Genomic DNA, 22,076 nt, shown 5'->3' on the forward strand with positions numbered 1-22,076 from the left:
GGAGAACAGTGGGAGCTGCTGAGTGCTGAACACTCCTGAAAATCAGGCCCAGGAGATCTGGGTTCTATGCAGGGCTCTTCTACTCACTTGCTGTGTGACCCTGGACAAAGCACAATTTCTCTCTGCCTCAGTTTCCTCAAATAAAAAAAAAGTTAATAAATGTACATAACTCATAGGTGTGCTGGGAGACTAAACTAAGATCAGACGGAAGCCACTACAGAAGTATTACCACCACCAGCAGACAATGTGCTTCTCCTTCAAAAAAAAAAAAAAAAAAAAAAGCAAATAGTAATAATAGCCAGCACAGTTTGATCCCAGCACAGATAAGGCCTTTGAATCCATCAGGGGAAACTCTCAAACTTACAAATATAGCTAACCACAACTAAAATGGGACAGAAAAGCTGGAGTTTCCTCCCTTCAGAGAGTGGATGTATACCCACTGGAACAACACAGCAACTCAGTGTGAAAGGAACAGCTGAGGAGGTGGCAAATTCAAATCTGGATCTGGTTTAGTCTGAGATCCAGGTTCCAACAGTGCCAACATTGTGGGAGATTTTAGCCCAAGATTTCCACCTTCTTTAGTTGAGGTGGTACGGTTGGTTGGATTCTGACAAGATCCAAAGCAGAAGACAGCCCGCCGCCCCCATCCTTTGTTTTGAATCGGACTTGAATTTTCCACCATCCTGAAATTCAAAGAGGTTCATATTCAAGATGCAAGTTTTGGCACATTTTTAATATCCTCTCTTCATGCTGACCCCCACCCCAAACCTACTGAGAATCCAAAATTAAATTTTTAAATAAGGTTGGAGAGAAGGGGGAGGAAAGAGGTCTGAGAAGCATCTCTCAAATGGGATCCAGGGTGTTTAACTTGCTTTGCCGACTGCTTTTAAAATAGGAGAGATGAACTTTGAGGATTGAGTTCTATAGCCCATGTCTAGTCACCAGGGACAGTAGGACCTCTGAAAGATGGGTAGGTACACTCTGACACAAGCCACCAGAACAAGGCTTGTCAAGGTGTCTCAAGAGAGCCATAGCTACAACTGGACACTTACTGCGATGCACTGCCTCATAATGCAGGACTGCTTCATCCTTCCAGGCCCACCAAACTTCTTCATGTCTTTGCAGAAGTGACACTCGCCGCACTCTGTACGTAGACAAGCCTCGCACTTGCGGCATCGCGTCCTTCTCCGGCGCGCTCCTGCAGTCGTCCGATTAGCAGCTAGCTTCACTGCAGAGGCAGTGCCCAGTTTCCCTTTGGGTCGTCCAACTGCTCTGTTCTGGAAATGCCAGAGACACAGGATGAATATCTCATTATATTTATTGCTTAAGACACAGAATCTCCTTTTACTTGGGGGGGATATTTTATTGATGCCAAGGTCTCCTATCTATGTATATTTCTAATGCACATCTCATCTTTATAGCTAGAACATACTTAGCACATACACACTGTCGCTTTTAGAGTCACCAACCTTCTCAACATCCTTTGAGATAGTACCACATTTTATACAAATGGGGAAACCGAAGCAGAGAGATTAAGATCACTATCCTACAATGAGCTCTGCACAGATGGAGCCCCACTGAAGTCAATACAAGCGTACTCATACGCAGCTCATCGCAGTCCTGGGGCCCAAGTGATTTACTCAAGGCTACAGAGGGAATCTGTGTCAGAGCTGAGCAGTTCCTAGGTTCCAGGCTGATGTTTCGATAATGCTAGTGGTCCTATTTTCCTCCATCTGAAAAGGAGGTATCCAGGGAGGAGGTGAAAGTAAATTTAGAGGCTAAGTGGTACACTGTAAACTTTGAAATCATGGTAGGGAAGAGGAATTTGAATTCATGTAAGTGATAAAGTAGGATATGAGCCCTAGGCACCATAGAATACTTTCCAGCAATCCCTCTTCCATCACCACCAAACAGGTATTCAGAAATGAAACACTAGAATTCTACATTACAGGCAATCAACTTTCTCACCAGAGATGCCTGGAAAGGCTGTACAAAGCACACTTTTTCCATGTTTCCAGAAGCTTGAGAAGTACTGAGAAATTTTTAACTTAAAAGATTCTTTGTGAAATTGCAACATATCCACTTATCCACTATTGGGCATCTGGATCAAGAAATCCAGCCATATGCTTCCACATTCAAAGGAAAGTGACAGAGGCCAAATTCTCCTCTTGATTTAAAAGATCTGCACTAGTGACTTCTACAGGATCATAAAGGTTAACTGAGCAAGATATGGCCCCATATCTAACCACTCTCCCCAATTCCTTCTTGCATTACTGACCATGTTCTAGCTCTCATAAAAAAATGCTGCAAACTCCATTTACTTTATTACTTTTGAGATTTGTCTACCTTCTGCATTTCTCAGCATGTCGAAAGAGAGCAGAATAGTTTCACTTTCTCTTCCCGCTGAACAAGTGCAAGTCTTTAACTTTGGGTAGCTAGTACTGCAGGGGAAGGTTTGGTAAAAAACGCAAACCAAAATCTGAAAAAGTCCCACCCCAAAACTATCCACTGGAATTAAAAAAAGGAAGGCTCACGGAAACATTTTAATTTGGTTTTGTAAACTTTCTCCATTCTTTCTTAAAACACACACACACCACAATTAAAACCACACAGAGACATATTTAATCTCCCTATATGATTTGACCTAACAAGCTCCCTCTGCATCTAATTTCTATAGTTACCTGTGATAGGCTGCCATTATTTTAACACACATTTTCTCCTTTCACCTGCGAGAAACCCATGTCCCAGGGGTTCTGCTGGGAGAAGGGAGGGAACTGGACATCTATTAACTTATTTTTCCATTCAAACAGACTCATCATCATAATTGAGGAGGGAGAAAACACCATGTGGATCACACACTTATATTAAGCAAACTGTAAAAGCTTCGTTTTGCTCCTGAAAAATACATGGCATGGAACGAAAGCAAAGCAGCAAACGTGTGCAATCTGAATTGAGAAGAGGCATCATCCCACCAGAAAATGAACCAAAAGCAGGTATTTTAAAAACCATTTCAGGCATTCTAAAGACTGAATACTTGCTTTCCAGAAGTGTTTATATGAACTGCAGAGATAAAGTCAGCTCTGGCAGGGATGGGTTAGTAGTACCCAAATAAGGGATGAGTTCCTTACCCCAAAAGAGGCATACTCTCCCTATACTCACCTCAATCTTCCCTTTAGTTTTGACACTATGGTCTAGCACTTCCTTTAAGCAAAAACCCAATCCTCCCACAGGTAATGTGCAAAATCCAGAGCACAAAGCAGGGCCTTAAAGAGTGAGCGTACCATGTAATAAAATACACATAAATAACCAACAAGGTTCATATTTGTCATCACTGACCAGAAAAAGCCTACTTTCTTCCCACCAAGCTTGACTATGACCAGCTAATCTTTTTTAAAAGGCATTAAACACCATCTACATTAGTGTTAATTAAAACATGTTAAGTTGTATTTAAAAACTATTTTTCTAGGCTAAACGTGCTCACTGTAGCAAAGCGAGGAAGAGGACCCAGGCTCCCTGACTTCCAGGCCTGTGCCCCAACCACTGGCAGCTAGCTGGGGCACAACATCTAACAAATGGGATTTAACATGGTCAGAAACTGCAGCTAACAAAGCAGGAGGGGTGAGAGGACAGAGACTGAATCTGAAGCCAGACAGAATCACACAACCTGGATTTCCTTATAAATCCCTAATACTCAGAAGAAAAATAAAAAGATGCAAACCTTTGATCTTTCAGACTACAATACACAATAGCACCAGCCCGCCCAGTTGACTATTCGCATTTCCTTATTTGTACTGATTGACCAAAACCAATCCATAGTCTAAACAAATGATGCCCTGGTTAGTGAGGCTAGAGTGGCCTTGTATACAGTTTCTTGGGGCTGTAACTTGGTAGTTTAAATACACCACTAGTATGAAATCTAGCCTGTGGATTGCTTTCCTAGAAAGGGGCTCAGATTCAAACTGAAGGAGGACACTCCTACATGATTTGGGGCTTTTTGTGTTTTATTTAGTGTGTGGCAAAAAGCCAGACATTAAATTCTAGCCTGATGTTAGCCAAGAGACTCAGACCTTCCATCTTCAAATAAGCAGTAGGCAGCAAGCTCAGTCTTGGATTGGCTTTAGGATATAAGGGGTCCCTCATCTCCCACCTCACAGCCCCCATCCTTCCCTGACAAGATAATATTCGCACCCTGTGCCCATTGATTTTCCAGGCCCCAAAAGTCAGCTCTGGCTCAGTCCCAGGGCTGTGAAGGAAGGAATCAGAAATTAGACTGAAAAGATCTCTTTCAGCTCATGAAGTCCATCCCAAGGGGGCCAGTCCAAATCTATCCCAATGACTATCTCAAGCAATTCTGTTACTTCCTCTCCAACTTCCAAGGGTCTTCAAAGGAAGCTGTGCCCATGCCTCTTCTGCCAGGGTGAGGGGCCACTGACCCATTGGGCTGTTGTAGGGGAAGGAGCAGAGGATCCTGGAGGAGTGACCATTCCTTCCCCAATCCCTCACAATTAAACATTTTGATAAAGGAATATACCCTGTCCCAGCTTATCCCTAAAGACCTTGCAGATTTCCTTAACATCAATGCTCTACTGGTCTTGTGTTGAGGTCCAAAGCCTATGAACTTGCCATGACCTCAAGAGAACAGTTTGTCCCTCCCAAACCTTGTGAGATTGGAGGGTCATGGATCCCGGACTCCAGCCCGAGCCTGAATGTCTAGACTGCAATTAAACAGCCCCTTAGCCTGAGCCCCACAGCCTGAGTCAAGTGGCACAGGCATCCGTGGGTGTCTAACTGCAGTGTAGACATACCCTGATACACACATGTGATTTGGGTATCTGAGGCACATTTGGGCTATAACACTCTAACACTTATCTGTGAATTGCAAAGTCCATCCCTTACAAAAACTAAATTTAGCTTCATCTTCCTATCACTGTGACATAAGTAGTAAATATCCCCATTGTGCAGACAGGAAAACTGGGGCAGCACTGAGGGTATGTCTACACTGCAAAACAAACAAACAAACAAAAAAACAAAAAAAACACCCAACCACCACCACGGCAGCAAATCTCAGAGCCTGGGCCTACAGGCACGAATTACAGTGCTAAAAATACCAGTGTAGACATTCCTGCTCAGCTGGAACGCAGGCTCTGAAACCCAGCGAAGAAGGTGGCTCTGTATGCCTGGCTCTGAGGCTCACTGCTGTGGGGTTGTTGTTTTTTTCCAGTGTAGATATACCCTGAGAGATTAGTAACCCGATTTTTAAAAGTGCTGAGCACCCACAAACCTTACTGAAGTCAATGGGAGCTGCAAGTGCTCAGCGCCTCTTAAAAATCAGGTCATCAGTGATTTAAACCAAGTTATCCTAGGTATGACATGTGCTTGATCATTTGGTGAGTTGGGAAACCTTTACTCATCAGCCTGGTTACGTATACCTTGGTGCAGTTTCAGCACATCGATCTTATAAGCACTAAGGACTGAAAAAGACTACTAGTTTGAACAGCAAGATGTGGTCTTGCCTATGAATGGAGACCCTGAATTTTAACTTTTGGGAGGGCAGTGGTGGTAGTGGGAGATGTTAGAGGAGGAGAACAAAAGGGAGAAAGCTTGTCAAGTTTATCAGACCCCCAGGTTTCCTACTTCCCCAAAAGTCAAAATGTTTCCCTGCTGTTTGCTGTAATGAAAAATTAGGTTAATTAGCAGCCCTGCAACAAACCAGAACATGCTCTAGTGACTGACATGAAGAGAGTGAAGAAACAAACAGAATTTAGGTTCATACTTTTAAGGCTTTCTAGATAGTCATTTAAAATGAAAAGCACCTAGCAGAAACAGTATTCAGAACTCATTAAGCCAGTGTCTAATGTATGTACACATATTTTAAACATATGTGATTAGGGTTACGTAACTTGAAAAGTCAGCATCCTCCCAAAGCTTGTTCGGAGTCATTAATGGACTACGAGATCATGGCTGGAGAACCACTTTCCTAAGGCAGTGAAGATGCCAAAGAGATTGTTCCCATTCTGAGTAGGTTTTAGACCAGAGCTAAACTAAAGCACAGGCACTATCAGGCCATGCCTGAAGCCCCAGCTTTGATCAGAATCTCAGCATTTTTACCAAAAAAAGGTTCTAAACTTCATGGTCGCGAAGAGAGGCTAAAAAAATATGACCTGAGGTTAATCAATGCACTGAGACCAGCCTGACTCTGGAGAGGGCCTGACATAATAGTTCCAAGAGGTGTAAACTGCCCCAAGCATCGTAAGTGGGTGGACTTCCTCCCACTCCACCAAGCAGAGGACTCTGTGTGGGGGTCCTCATTGCTATCACTACTCCATCAGGGCTATGGTGGCATTATGTCAGCACAGGCACCCACATACAGCATCCTCTACTTGGGAGGGTGGGGTCCAAGGACAAGGTGTGATGGTCTGGGGAAAAAGGAGGACGCAGCTTGCCCCTAAGAGGAGGGATATTGGTGCCCAGAAGACAGCTCTTGTACGAGTGGCTTCTGCACTTATCACTCCAAGCAGGGATGTGCAAACCCCCTCCACACAACTCCGCCAATGCACCTCAGCCCTGACTTGCAACACCTTCTACTATCATTCCAGTCTGATTTCCTTCCTGAAAGAGTCAGGATTGTTCCAACTGTGTGGTGGTTTGAGATTTACACACGCAGGTAATGGGATGAGCCCCAACTAATTCCACTTGTGATCCATGTGGAATTTGAATTTAATTACACAAAAACCTGTGCACGCATTGTACAAATCACTCATAGCAAAAACACTTTTCACATATCTACGGTCTGACATCTTCAAAGTGCTGTATAGACATTAACCAATTTTCACAGCCTTCTTGCACAGCTGGTACGTTACCCATCATTTTATAGATGAGCAAACATTGAAGCCAAGTCATTTAACCAAGGCCACAACTGATGGCAGTGACTGAACTAGGACTAGAATTTACGAGCTCCTGGCTCCCAGTCCTGTGCTCATACTACTAGATCATGCTGCCTCTCAATAAGACAGTTTTTAAAGAACCTCAGCATAGAAGAATTTTAAATACAAATATTTTTGTTATATCATTAGGTAAATAAGGAGCCAAGAAGTTAGCCAGAAGAAGCCACACCTTAATTCTGACCACAGCACATAGCAGCCATCAGCTCTTACAATGTTACTCGGTGCAACAGAAACCTACTGACTACCAAACAGAGTAGAGCAGACCTCTGACTCAGTTAATTCCTTATCATTTATTGAGTGTCAAGGTTTTAGTGGGAGCTTAAGTTCATTTAAAAAAAAAAAAAAACACAAATTTAGTGCTGGTGAAAACTCTGGTAAAACTAACCTCCTTGTTGATCCACAGAACAGGAAGTGACAGCAGAAGCTTCCTAGAATATCCCACTGACATGCTTCTACCCCAAACTCCAAAGACCACCTCTACGGATGAGAGGGGAGTTGGGTCTCCAGAGTACCCATGAGTTCCTGATCTCTGCTAAGAACACCAGCCAGGTTACCAATTATCATCAGTTGTGGTCGTGGGCTCAGAGATGTGTACACTTGTCCACTGGGAACTGGAATAGTAAGCTCGCTTTATGTAGGCTACTGGAGAACCATTAGATAGAAACAGACACTTGTTGTCTTACAGGTATTCCACACCTAGGCCATGTCTACACTACGGGCACTGCAGTGGCATAGCTACGGTGCTGTAGCTTTGCCACTGTAGCACTGTAGTGCAGATGCATCCTACAACGATGAAAGGGATTTTTCTGTTGCTGCAGGAACTCCACCTCCCTGAGTGATGGTAGCTAGACTGACTGAAACATTCTTCTGTTGACCTAGTTACATCTACATTGGGGGTTAGGTCAGCATTGTTACCATACGCATGAGCACTGTAGTTATGCCAATTTAACTTTTGAGTGTAGATCAGGCCCTAGCCAAGTATACTGAGCAATAAAAGCACTAGCCTGAACCAAAACAGGCCCTTATTAACTGCCTAAAAGACTGTGGCTCCATTACACATACCCAACCTTGAATTCGACAAACGCAGCGAAGTCAACAGTTCTTGAGCATTAAACCCTTTCCCCTCCATTATTTAAAGTAGGAAACCTCACACTAGATAGAAACTCTTGATTTGGTGAAGGAGGGGGGGCACTGCAGCAATTCTCGGTAAGATGACACTAATGAGGAAGGAACTAGTTTAAGGCAGCAGACACCAAGACTATCAATATATTATGTTTAACTCTAACGGTTAAGTTAAAACAATACAACCCTCCTAGAGTAGAGGCAGTTATATCATGATAAAGGTGCTTTATACTGGTCTACCTATTTCCATATGGGAAGGTCGATAACTATAATATAAAGGTGCCTTATACCTGTCAATATAATTGCACCCACAGTACGGATTTTACTGGTATAACTATTTCAGCTTCACGGTGCAGAAAGAATCTCTATTTTAGGGTGTGTGTTTTTTTAAATTAGTAATATTTAAAATGTTAACAGGCTTTCAGATTTTATCAGAAGTGAAAATCTGAGGGAGATAACCACATTTAAAAATCAATTAAGCACCATCATTTTCAGTAGTGACTTTACCTCCATGTTACATCTAGCATAGTGCCACTGACACTAATCTTGCCCTCTTGCTAATAGCTAAGCTACTTTAAAAGTATATAACAATCACATCAAAATCAAGCAAACCAATGGAAGCAGCCAGGTGGGTATATGCAGGACATAGTTTAAAAAAAAAAAAAAAGGGCAGGTGGAAACTTTAACACCTTGTCTAGTTTAGCAGTGAATCAAGCAGCAATAGTGGCCTGTAAACTCTCTCTGTCCTCAGAATGTATGAGTACTCTTAATAAAGTTAGTCACCCAAGACCATTCTTGGACAACACTACTCCACAAGCCAATAGAGCCTTAGTGCACAAACATCTATCACCACTGCACACTGGTAATACAACAAATCTAACTATTTTGGGCAAGATACAATACAGCAGTGCCAGGGAAACTGTAGCAAGGAATTGTTAAATCTAAATTCTTTTTTATTTAGCCTTGCTTCTTTTAGCGCAATAACTAATGGTTAAACAAGTAGCAAAATTACTAAGGATGAAACGGGCTACGTTTTGAGTCTATCTTCTTATGGCAGAGTATGTCAAATTCTTGAATAATCATTTTTCAAATTTATTTTAAAATGCAGAACACCTTAGGTTATGAAAAAGTTTATCTGTTTTAATTGCATACATATGTTTAATTCTACTCAGAGCATATTTTTAATTACTTAGGCTGCTCTGCAAGAGAGTACAATATGCAATCTAGAACATATGTTCTGGATTATTTTACAGATTACTTCATAAATTTAAAGTTTATTCTCCTCCCCCAAGAGGAAAAAAAAACCTTCAGAAGAACAAACCTTGCAGAGAGACTGGCAAAGTTCTCTTTTTTAACACATCCTTTGTTTTATTTTATTCCACCTCTGGAAGTGGAGATGAGTATACATCAAAGTACGGTGAAGTAACTAGTTCAGTATTAGGCTATTGAAGTCACAGATCTCTCAAATATTTGAGGAGTCTTATTAAAATAATTCTAGATATGATAAAAACTTAACAAGGAGACCCCTCCACATATACTGTAACTGTACTTGCCTATCAACTCAGCATACAGGGTCTGATCTTGCAAGGTGCTGAATATCATGTAGGGGTTGCTTAGCACACCCACTGAAATCAATACCAGTTGATGATTCTCAGTACCTCCTGGGATCCGGCCGACAGCAAAAAAAATCTACAGTCACAAACAGCAGAACAGCACAGACCATAATCCCACCCACCTCACTTTCCCTAATATGCATGGGTATTTATAAAGCAGCTCAGCTCAGCCATGTACCAAAAACAGCTTTAAATGAAACAATTTGTACAGTGTGCACAAGGGTCCATTTTAATGCTCAGCAGTGTGCTGATAGGGTGGGGGAAAGCTGTGTGTCTCGGAGAAAAAAAACTGCATCTGATTTTTAAAAACCCAATAAGTTCAAAGGCCTGCCCTTAAAACACAGAACGTAAGGTGCCCTAGATGTTTACCCTTTAACATGAGTAGCTCCCACTCTTCTTTTCTTGGCAAGGCAGGGAAACCCTAGGATGATACATTCATTGATCTCACATTGTTTCTTCCCCCTCCCCCCCAGCTTTCTAGTGAAAGCAGATCACATAGTAACTCTGCATTCTCACAACCTCCTCCCCACCACAACCCCTCCTTCCTAGTGCAAACTTTGCCTTAGATCCCCCTCCCGTCTACACCCTCCAAGATCCTAACCTGATCCTGTTCCGATTCATAATCTTCCTCGTCTGCACTCACAGACATGGCCATTTCTCATGGTGGGCCCAGGCTGAAACAATCTGACATGGCTGGAGCAAGGCTGCTGCTGCTGCTGCTAGAAGCAGAGCTTCGCTCTCTCGCACACACACATACACACACGCGCAGGAGGGGGGAGGGAGAGCGAAGGGAAGGGAATCATGCATATTCATAAAGCCCATCCAGGAAGGGGCCGGCCTTGACTGACTGACCAATTGCCATCCAGCAGCTATTTGGTTACACAAAGAAGGCCTGCCAGTGGTTGTGATGACATAGATAAAGGAGGGGAGGGGGTAAGGAGTGTATGGTAAGAACAGGTTTCTTTCCGAGACGTCTCTCTGCTCAGTCAGTTTCATGGCTGGAGAGAACACATCTGGGGTTGCTGCCTACTTCAATTAGTTCTTGGGGGAGGGTATTATTTTTAACAGCCTTCTGTTAATTAAACTAATAGATGCACATATAGTGCGAAGGGGCTGATGTTGCTGAAGCAAACGTAAACGGAGGCTGGGATTTTTTTTAGGGGAGGGCAGAGTGGTCTTTTGCAAAAGATTATTTTTAGAAAAGGAAATACCTACAATGCACAGCAGCGGGTAGCTGTTAAGGATAGTACAAAGAGCTATTTAGAGCCCCCCGAGTTAAAATGCAAAGCTGTGGGTTTTTGTAGTTGCAACATTCTGGTGCACGTGGAAGCAGCAGCTAAAACGGCAATCAAACAACAAATCCCTTCCCAGGCCAGGGAACACTATGAAGTGTTCTGATGTAATTAGAGGGCGATAGTGAACACATGTGTTAGTTTTACACAGTATCAGTATTCAGCAGAATATTCTTCACAGCTGGGTAAGAGTTGACAGTAAAAGAAGGCATTCTGTTTATTACTGCTTCCATTTTGTTTTACACATCTCCTTAAACAGATCACCTTTTCAAGGGACACTGAAAACTTTACATGTAAAAGTCAGGTTTTTAAAATGTGAGTTACGTGCAGTTTCCACTACTATCTCTGCATCTGGGTCTCCCTGCCAGTTTTTGTGTTTCTACAATCACATTCCTATTTTTAAAGGGTTAAATATTTATACAAAAGTATATAAAGCCCCAGTCATGATCAGGGCCACACAGTGCTAGTAGCATCTTAATGAGGACCCCATTTGTGCCTTGAAGGTTCCAATCCTGCAAAGATTTATGTCCTTAATTTATGCATTTAGAGTGAGCAGTCCCATTGAAATTAATGGGCCTAACTCACAGGGTGAAATCCTGGTCCCACTGAAGTCAGTGGGAATTTTGCAATTGGTTTCAGTGAGACCAGGATTTCACCCAGTGTATAAAGTTAAGCAGATGCTTAAATCTTCAGAATTGGGCCTATAGAAGACTCACATAACAGGCTAACTTTACAGCGGAAACAATAATGACATCGTATCAGAGAGGTAGGCATGTTAGTCTGTATCCACAAAAACAACGAGGAGTCCTGTGGCGCCTTAAGGACTAACAGATTTATTTGGGTGTAAGCTTTCGTGGATAAAAAAAACATTTCTTCAGATGTATGGAGTTTACCCACGAAAGCTTATGCCAAATAAATCTGTTAGTCTTTAAGGTGCCACCGGACTCCTCATTATAATAATGGCTATACACAAATTGCAATCAAACGTATCAGGTAAACAAATGTCAGAGAAGTGTGTATTTTTTCTCTCATCTCCATCAGTTATAAATCATCTCAGCTGTTATATGTGACAAAATTAAGTAAAATACTTGTCAGGGAGAAGTCGATTATGCCCCTTCAAGAAGAAAAAAAGAGGTGAGGAAAATGTTTAGTGCTGAAACCATCTCATCCACTTGACAACTACTTCTGAACCTCAAAAGAAATAGAATCCAGAAGGACAAATTCAAAGTGCTGGGTGGAACTCTAGGTGGAGACACTGGCATTTAAAAAAATTGTTTAGATAGCAACACCAGATCAGATCTACACTCTGCATGTGGTTGTATTTGTGGATCAAAGGAGCTGCTAAGATCAGAAAAGTAATTATATAAATATGATTTATTCTTACTCTGTGTACCTTAAAATGATATCTGCTCCTTGGCTTTACTTCTGTTGGTAATACCCTGCAGATTTCAAATAGGAGTTGCAGTACTCTCCCAAGCTCTGCCCACTTGAGATGAGACATCACTCACAGCAGATTGTGCAAATGTTCAAAATATAATCTGAGAGACTCTGCTTGACTTCTCAGGCTTGGCTCCCCCACAGGGGGGTTCAAATACACCTACAAGCAGGGCTAGATTAAGGCATAGGCACAACAGACAGGTGTCTTGGGTTCCAGAATCCAAGTTTGCGTGAAAAAAAATTGTTTGTAGCCCTAATGGCTACAAAGAAAACTTGAAAACATGAAGTAAGTGTAACCAATATAGAGAAGTCTGCCTGAGTCTGCAGACAGCCTCCAACAGAGGGAGGAGTAGCAGCTACTAGAGTCAGGAAGGATGATGCTTGGTCCCACACCAACTGCAACAAGGGCAGACCAGGCTTCCACTGTTCTGTGGGAATGCTTGGGCTAGTTGAGGAGAGAGGTTTAGATGCCCATCCTTGGGCTCTGTTACTCCCCTTGAGCCTTTTGACTCCATGAGCCATATTAGGGGGGAAATAAATTGCAGTATCTCCCAAGAATCACCACAGGTGACACCAAAAAGAAATGTCAGATTGTGCAAATCATAATATAAATCACCTACCTCTGTAAATCAGCAATGAAAGTTAACACTGTTGACATTTAAATTATTTTAACTGGACATCTGAGTTAATACCCCATTAATATGAATGGTGCACTTCATAGCTCTCAGAGCTGTTGCTTCAGGCTCTGCAAACTGAGGCATACATCCCTGCATCAATTATACTTGGTTCACATTTTCAAGGCGTTCTCTCCAACTACAAAGGCTAGAGACATAACTAAGAAAATGGTGATTCTGGAGGACAAGATATAAGCCTTAAAAATGACCCAGACCATTTCAAGCCGTGCTGCCCAGCCATCACAACTATGGTAGAAAGGAATCTAGTCGGCCTTATGCATAATTGACAAAACTGATAAACGAGTTTTAATGGCAGAATCTGTATTTCTAGTGAAGATGCATCTCCTTAAAAGAACCCACCTTGCTTCTCAGATCCCAAGGAGAATTTGCAAGGCTTGCAGATAGAAAAAATATGCTTTTGACTTATAAATGGAGCGAAAGTGATCTGGAATGACTGAAAAGACTAAATCTACCCCATCATTTTATAGCAATTTTCGGATTATAACTGTACCCCCAAAATCTGACCATTATGGAGCAGCTAACTGTTAAAAGAAACCTTTGACAAACATCTTTAGAAACAACTCTACCATACAGAATATTTTCTGGTTTAGTTCTTCCCTCCTTTCATATAACTATGGCTTGTCTACACTAGATAGTTTTGCTGCTTTAACTATGCTGGTATAGTTACAATGACAACTCCTCCTCCCCCCATGTGGATGTAGTCCATATAAAAAGTGCTTATACTGGGTACAGCTTATTTGGATTCAGGAAGCAGAAGAAGATATACTGGAATAAATCACCTTTATAGTGATATAACTACATCCTACTAAGGCTTTTATCAGCATAACTATTTCAGTTGAAAAAGAAATCACACCTTTGACAGTTATACTAATAAAACTTAAGTGTAGAGCAGGTCATAACGAGAACTACCTGAAAGCAAGGCCTTTTTTCTATTAAGAATCATTTGCTCTGACTGCATCTCATGTGGAGTCATATAGAAGCCTTGTCAATATCATAATCTCTATGAAAACTATGTTGTCATAAACTGAGATAATAACTTGAAGTGAGGCACAAACAGCAGAAGCACATGAGTGCCAACATCTTATTCTCATGCAGATATCCTTTAGCAATAAAATCAAAATGGGGGAAAGACAAACCCCTTTGCTCCATGGACTTGATCCTGAGAGATGCTGAACATCTGCAATGCCAACTGACTTCAGTGGCAGCTGTGAATGCTCAGCAAGATCAGTGTTTCTCTGTCCAAAACCAGTTTTTCTTTGTCAAATGCTTCTCAGAGTGAAGTGCAATCTGGTTTTTAACATGACCCAAACCAAGCATTTTTGTGGTAACTTTTCTTTGCCTTCTTTTACTGATCTTTGTTAAATCTTCTATTTAGCTGATATCAGGTAAAATATCTAATTATCAGGGGCTGAAGTCAGTAAAAGTCTCAGTCTGGTTTCCATACAAACCTTGGAATAATGACTGCGTTCTGAGCTTCTGCAGTCGTGCATAATATGGAAACCGGAACAAGAGTTTTTTGGAGAGTAAACTTTAAAAATGCATTATTCATCACATAAAATCAATAACTAATAGTGGTATTTATGAATTAAGATTCTTGACCTGTCATAGGACTAAATTATTATCCAAGCATCTTGCTATGGAGCTTGGTTATGCTACAAATGCCCTTTTTCAGATGAGACATTAAATCTAGGTCCTAACCCTTGTGGTGATGTTACAGTTCCTAACACTCTTCTCAGGAGAAGAGGCATTAGTCCCAATGCCCTAATTCTGACACCAGGGATGATATTCTGCCCACCTAACTTCCCTTACAGTTTCAGTTGGACAGGTTATCTTCACTGCCTGTCCTAGACCACTGTGTATTTACTCAAATTTTTACTGAACTATAATAAGAGAGAGTCCATCCGATGCTCTGGACACCCTTAACTATCTTTACTAAAATAAACAAACAAACCTGATAATTATCCCAGCTCAAATAACACAGTGGCAACAGAAATATAACACAAATTAATTGCCTCCCCACACAATCCCCACCAACATCACACCTCACCTCACCACTAGCCAACCCTACTGAAACACTCTCTCCCCTTGACAAAGGCAGAAAAAGTGGGCTTTGCAGTAATATCCTGAAGGCTAACAAACTTGGGCTATTACAGATCTGGGAAGGAAACAAATACCAAAGGTCCAGGGCTTTAATGGAGGAAACATTGCTAGCTGCCCCAACTCTCTTATATTAAAGGGGCTTCAGCTCACGTGCCTCCACTGACCACAGCTGTAGCACTGTGTCATGGGGAAAGAGATGATTTCATAGATAGGTGGGTCCCAGGCCATTCGGAGGTTCAAAGCTCAAAACCAACATCTTAAAAATTATCCCAGAAACCAATCATAGCCAGAGCAGGTCACAGAGTGCAGGGTTAACATGCTCACAAAAAAGAAATGCTGCTTACCAAGCAGGACACTAAATTCTGCACTAACTACTCTTTTCCAACAGATTTAAGATACAGCTCCATGCAGAGTGTAATGTTCCTGTGTGTTGATACACAGTTGTTACATTTCAGTGGTGGATGAACTGGTCTATTGCATAATTCAAAGGGCTGGTGTTAATCTTAGCAGTTAGGGTTCCTTTAGTTTTGGGGCTTTTTTTTTTTTCCAGTTCATTTTTTTCTGGATTTTCAGTCAGTATAAAGTTACATAGTAATCCAAAGATACAGGAATGCAGCTTCCCGGAAAGGGCAGCCAGTGGAAAAGAAGAGAAGAAAGCATGAAGTGAAGGAGAAGAGGAGTAGTTCATAGGACGGCTGGAGAATGTAAAATGGAAGCGTGATGCAGATGTTTACAGTGCATATCAATGGAGCACTTATCTTGGCTATCAAGCAACAGTGGCTTTCCAAGGCTGCAAAAATCACATTTTCAAGTCCATTTTCTCATGTGCTAGACAACTGCAACCTTCTAGCTCTGCAGCATTAGAATTTTGGAGACAGAGTGATGCCAAAGTACTTGGTAATTTGTGAGAGCCACAGCCCATGAAACTGCTCCCTGTATCAGCAACAGTGGCATGAGTGGGAGTATCACTGGAGGGTGAGAGAAATCCTGCCTCACACCTCCTCCCCAAATCCTTTAACTCTGGAGCATCCCCACAGCATATTGAGCTGTATGTCTCCAAGAACCCTAGAGCATTAACAGGCAGCAGGGTCTTTTATCCCAGTCTTATTTTATACATTCCAGATAGAGACCAATGGAGGCAGAACAGAGTGCATTTTTGGTGCATGTCCAGGGAGGATCCTTTAATATGAAGACCATTCTTAGAATGAAGGTAATATTTCTAGTACACTTTGAGACCATAGAATCATAGGACTGGAAGGGACCTCGAGAGGTCATCGAGACCAGTCCCCTGCACTCATGGCAGGACTATATTATCTAGACCATTCCTGACATGTGTTTGTCTAACCTGCTCTTAAAAATCTCCAATGATGGAGATTCCACCAACTCCCTAGGCAATTTATTCCAGTGCTTAACCGCCCTGACAGGAAATTTTTCCTAATGTCCAACCTAAACCTCCCCTTCTGCAATTTAAGCCCATTGCTTCTTGTCAGAGGTTAAGAAGAACAATTTTTCTCCGTCCTCCTTGTAACAACTGTTTACACACTTGAAAACTGTTCTGTCCCCTCTCAGTCTTCTCTTTTCCAAACTAAAAAAAAACAAAAACAAATTTTTTTCAATCTTCCCTCATAGGTCATGTTTTCTTGATCTTTAATCATTTTTGTTGCTCTTCTCTGGACTTTCTCCAATTTGCCCACATCTTTCCTGAAATGTGGTCTCCAGAACTGGACACAATACTCCAGTTGAGGCCTAATTAATGCAAGAATTACTTCTTGTGTCTTACTTATAACACTCCTGCTAATACAGTACATCCCAGAATGATGTTTGCTTTTTTTTGCAACAGCGTTACACTGTTGACTCTTATTTAGTTTATGGTCCACTATGCCTCCCAGATCCCTTTCCGCAGTACTCCTTCCTAGGCAGTCATTTCCCATTTTGTTTGTGTGCAAATGATTGTTCCTTCCTAAATGCAGTACTTTGCATTTGTCCTTATTGAATTTCATCCTATTTATTTCAGACCATTTCTCCAGTTTGTCCAGATCATTCTAAATTTTAATCCTATCCTCCAAAGCACTTGCAACCCCTCCCAGTTTGGTATCGTCCACAAACTTTATAAGTGTACTCTCCATACCATTATCTAAATCAATGATGAAGATACTGAACAGAACCGGACCCAGAACTGATCCCTACGGGATCTCACTCATCATGCCATGGGCTAGAAAGGTAAAGGAAATGGCTCACTATTTCCCAAATCGGACTACTTGTATTTCTGAATTCAAAAGGAGCATGAAGGTAATCATGCTGGCTGGTAAACGACATTCCCCTGTTCAACTAAGCTGAAGGGAAGTTCTCTCTTTATTATAGAGATATTTTGCCATTAATCTGAGACCTACTATTATTATTTGTATTAACACAGTGCCTAGACATAGTGGGGCTGGCTTAGCAGAAGACATCCCCCATGCAGCACAAGTTTGTAAGGGGGGAGGGGGACTGCAATGTGTGCAAGGTGTTTCCTGATACCCAGCTATGCTAACATGCCCGTGTATCCACTAGTTCACTCATTGTGAATCATGAGTTTGGGGGAGAGGGTTAGCAAGAGACCCCAGAATTTTAGATTCTGCAAGGACTAGCTTTATTTTGCATCTTGTACAGAGCTGAGCATGCTGGTGGCTCTTCATACATGCTGATAATGCATAATACTAACTATGACTCAATTTTAAATATGAAAATATTATTTGCAGATTATTCTAATGCAATTCAGATTATTAAATGAATTTTCTTTCAATAGCAATTCAATATCATAATTAAACAAGCCCTTATACTACTGGATTATTTACCCAGTATAAATTATTCACTTTCTTTCTCCACAGGGGTCTTCTGCTTTGCCTGTGGTTCTCTTCTTCTGCTCTTTGTTTTCTCTGGTCTTTCATTTTCTGCATCTCTCCTCAAACTTTTCCTACTTCCTTTCTCTGCTTTCTCACTTCCGTCCTTCTTCCCTTCATTTCTGGGCTTTTCCCATCCTTTCTTTAGAATCATTTCCCTTTTCTTTTGTAAGTTTTGGCATTCAGCATTGGCTTTATTCTTCCTTCTTCACCTGTTGCTCTGTCTTTCTAAATCTCTTCTGGTGACTTCTCCCTGAAGACAGCAGGAACCATGTAATCTGCTCACTGCCTCTTCTTCCTGACCTTCACTTCATTTCTCTAGTTTTTCTTCATGAACTTAGAATGAGATGACATTCCTCACCCTTGTAGCCAGCATCCCAGCTCCAATGCTCTCTTCTTGCCATTCTCTCTCTGTGTGGTACTGTGCTGTAGGATACTTGCTGTCTCATTAGACTCTAAGGCCCTTGAGAAGGAACTGTTACATATTTGGTATGCTTCATATATCGTGCACTACAAAAACAAAAATTCCCATATGGCTTCAGCTGTCCTGTCTTGTGTTCAACAGTCATGGAACCCTTAAGGCCTTCAAGACTCAACATTCTATTGACCAGTTTTACCACTAGGAAGGATTTTTCCTCTGTTTCAAATCTTCTCCCTCATTAAAGGGGCTTTGAGATGGAAAAGAGGGGGTGGGGAAATCAAGGCCTGTGAAATACCCCCACTTTCTCCTTACATAAGCTTCCCCCCACATTGCCTAGCCAATGTGCTTCAACCCTGGCCTCAAAGAACCAACTTTAAGACAAGTCTCCCTATCATATTCAATCATTGGCTTCTCTGTTACGATACAAGAGGACTATTACCAATTGTGGCGATGGTTTGTATGACATGAATACTTATCCATTCAGAACTTCACTGAGAAAATACCAACTCACAATTATTTGTCCATTATCCACCGAAAATGCATTTTTGTGTTTTATCTCAAGAAATGATTCATGCTAATTACAGATTAAGAAAAACATATTTTAAAGAGAACAATAAAAGGGATTTTTCATATTTTTTAAATCTTTGTTCTTGTTTGGAAATTTGAAACCGAAGTCTGATTCTTTATAGATTTCCCCCCCATGTTTGTTCATGCTTGCTAGCGTGTATTCATTTGTCATTGCAAGGTTGTTCTTCAGCACTGGGATGCTTGCACTGACTTTTATAGTAGTTAAAAGAAAGGTATCAAAAACATTAAAACACACATAGCCAATGGGTTTTCAAAGGAGATGTAAGATTAAAACACAAAAATGTTGCATTTCTCATCCTCAACAATGTTACTGTAAATAAACATCAAGGGTTCCAATTTAAAGGTGAACAGGAAGCCTAACAAACTTTGAAACCTACAAAACTCACACATCAGTATTAAGATCCTAGTTGTTACCCTAAGCCACAATCCCAAGGGATGCAGCACAAAAGCTCTGATCACATTTTTTGTTAGCTTTATTTTATAAATCCCACACATTGTTTGTCCTCTGGTCACAGAAGTCTTGCTCCACTTAATGCTTCTCAACAGGTGACAAAATAAGCAGCTATCAATAGTGGTATAGCGGAGAGTATGCTGCCTATCTATATCCTGAGTTTTTTTATTGCTAACCATTACTGTAGTATCTAAGCACCTTCCATCTGCCCATCGTGGTTGGGTAAACTTTTCAAAAATGTTTACATGACTTAGGAGCCTAACTCACATTTTCAAAAGTGAAGTCAAAATAAGTCACATAGGCACTAAAATGTTACCAGTAAAGATTTGTCCATTTATATTCAAACAGAGAGTCTATAACAATATTTTACTGTTTTTATTTTCTGCAGTAGGGGCTAGTGGCAACACAAGCACATTGCATGCAGTGGCATCCAGAGTACGACTTGCACTACCGTAGACCAATTGATTTGTGGAATCTGTGAAACAACAACAAAGAATAACCAAGGAAAAGAAAAAAATTAAAAGATTTGTGCCAACTGCCCTCTAGGATGTGGTTTAATCAGCAGCTTTTACTAGCAACAGCTTTTGGATGATAGATAAACCCTGTATCCTGAACAACTGTGCTCAGTACAGCCAATTTAATTTCAGCTAACAAACAGTTTTGGTTAAGTGGACTTTGACTGAATAAAAGTACTAATAAAAATAATCTTTCAAAAATATCTATTCAACTTTAAACCCCCAAAGCCAGGAAATGTACAAGTAAAACTAACACTCCATTAAAGACTCGCTGAGGAGCCGAGGATAGTGTTGACTCTCATTTTAAATTTCCCAGCTCTGATGGGTTTGTCAACTCCTAAATATTAGTTAATTATAATGGGCCACATTTTCTAAAGCAGCCTCTTAAACTATACCATCACTTACACACCTACAAGTTTCTGATCAGATGTTTTGTGTATGGGTGGGCACATAAATGAATGCAGAAAGAAATATCTGAGCAAAAAGTTGCAAGTACAAAATTCCTTGTACAATTTCAGAGGTCCCCCCACCCCCATCCAGGACCCCTTTGAAAATTAGGCTAATAGTTTTTTTACTCCATATAATTTCATAATTTATTTAAAAATGAAACTTCCATAGCCCTGGTCTACATTACAAGTTTAGGTCGAATTTAGCACGGATAGATCGATTTAATCCTGCACCCGTCCACATGATGAAGCCATTTTTGTTGACTTAAAGGGCTCTTAAAATCGATTTCTGTATTCCTCCCCGACGAGGGGATTAGTGCTGAAATCGACATCGCCGGGTCGAATTTGGGGTAGTGTGACTGCTCCGGACAGCACTTTCAACTCAGATGCACTAGACAGGTACACAGGAAAAGCCCCGGAACTTTTGAATTTCATTTTCTGTTTGGCCAGCGTGGCGAGCTCATCAGCACAGGTGACCATGCAGTCCCAGAATCGCAAAAGAGCTCCAGCATGGACCAAATGGGAGGTAGTGGATCTGATCGCTGTATGGGAAGACGAATCCGTGCTATCAGAACTCTGTTCCAAAAGACGAAATGCCAAAATATTTGCAAAAAATTTCTAAGGGCATGATGGACAGAGGCTACAACAGGGACCCGCAGCAGTGCCGCATGAAAATTAAGGAGCTCAGGCAAGCCTACCAAAAAACCAAAGAGGCAAACAATTTGGGGGGGGCTACCACTACCCCACCCCTGTCCATGGACACCTGCAAGGGGGGAGTCTCATGCAACAGGGATAAGGATTTTGGGGATGAGGAAGATGAGGAGGAGGAGGATGAGAATAGCGCACAGCAGGCAAGCAGAGAAACCATTCTCCCCGACAGCCAGGAACTGTTTATCACCCTGGAGCCAATACCCTCCCAAGGCGGGCTCCCGGACCATGAACCCGGAGAAGGCACCTCTGGTGAGTGTACCTTTGTAAATATAATACATGGTTTAAAAGCAAGCGTGTTTAATGATTAATTTGCCCTGAAGACTTGGGATGCATTCGTGGCCAGTACAGTACAGTACAGCTACAGGAAAAGTCTGTTTACGTGTCTGGGGATGGAGCGGAAATCCTCCAGAGACATCTCCATGAAGCTCTCCTGGAGGTACTCCCAAAGCCTTTGCAAAAACTTTCTGGGGAGGGCAGCCTTATTCCGTCCTCCATGGTAGGACACTTCACCATGCCAGGCCAGTAGCACGTAGTCTGGAATCATTGCATAACAAAGCATGGCAGCGTATGGTCCCGGTATTTGCTGGCATTCAAGCAACATTTGTTCTTTATCTCTCTGTGTTATCCTCAGGAGAGTGATCATCCCAGAGAATTGGGGGGGGGGGGGGGGGGGGGGAGTTAGTTGGGTTTGTGCTGCATGTTAACCCGAAAACCACAGCCCCTCCTTTTAAATGGCCAACCCACCAGGTGCTTGGTATGGGAAAGGAGGGCACTGCTGTTTGAAACTATTCCCACGTTATGAAGGTTGAAGAAGCCGAAAGACTGTGGCTTACCATGGCTGCCTACAAGCCGAATTCTGTTG

General features: G+C 41.7%; 1 protein-coding gene across 1 annotated transcript in view; it reads right to left on the reverse strand.

The window, feature by feature from the left end:
• The window catches only part of KDM2B (lysine demethylase 2B), a 166,993-nt gene that overhangs the window by 20,828 nt on the left and 124,089 nt on the right, over window positions 1–22,076 (reverse strand). The window contains 1 exon segment of the mRNA XM_007058291.4: window positions 1,053–1,277. Within this exon segment, the coding sequence (XP_007058353.2) occupies window positions 1,053–1,277 (225 nt within the window).

Source organism: Chelonia mydas, chromosome 15, assembly GCF_015237465.2.
Source record: "Chelonia mydas isolate rCheMyd1 chromosome 15, rCheMyd1.pri.v2, whole genome shotgun sequence".
In the NCBI taxonomy this organism is placed as follows: Eukaryota; Metazoa; Chordata; order Testudines; family Cheloniidae; genus Chelonia; species Chelonia mydas.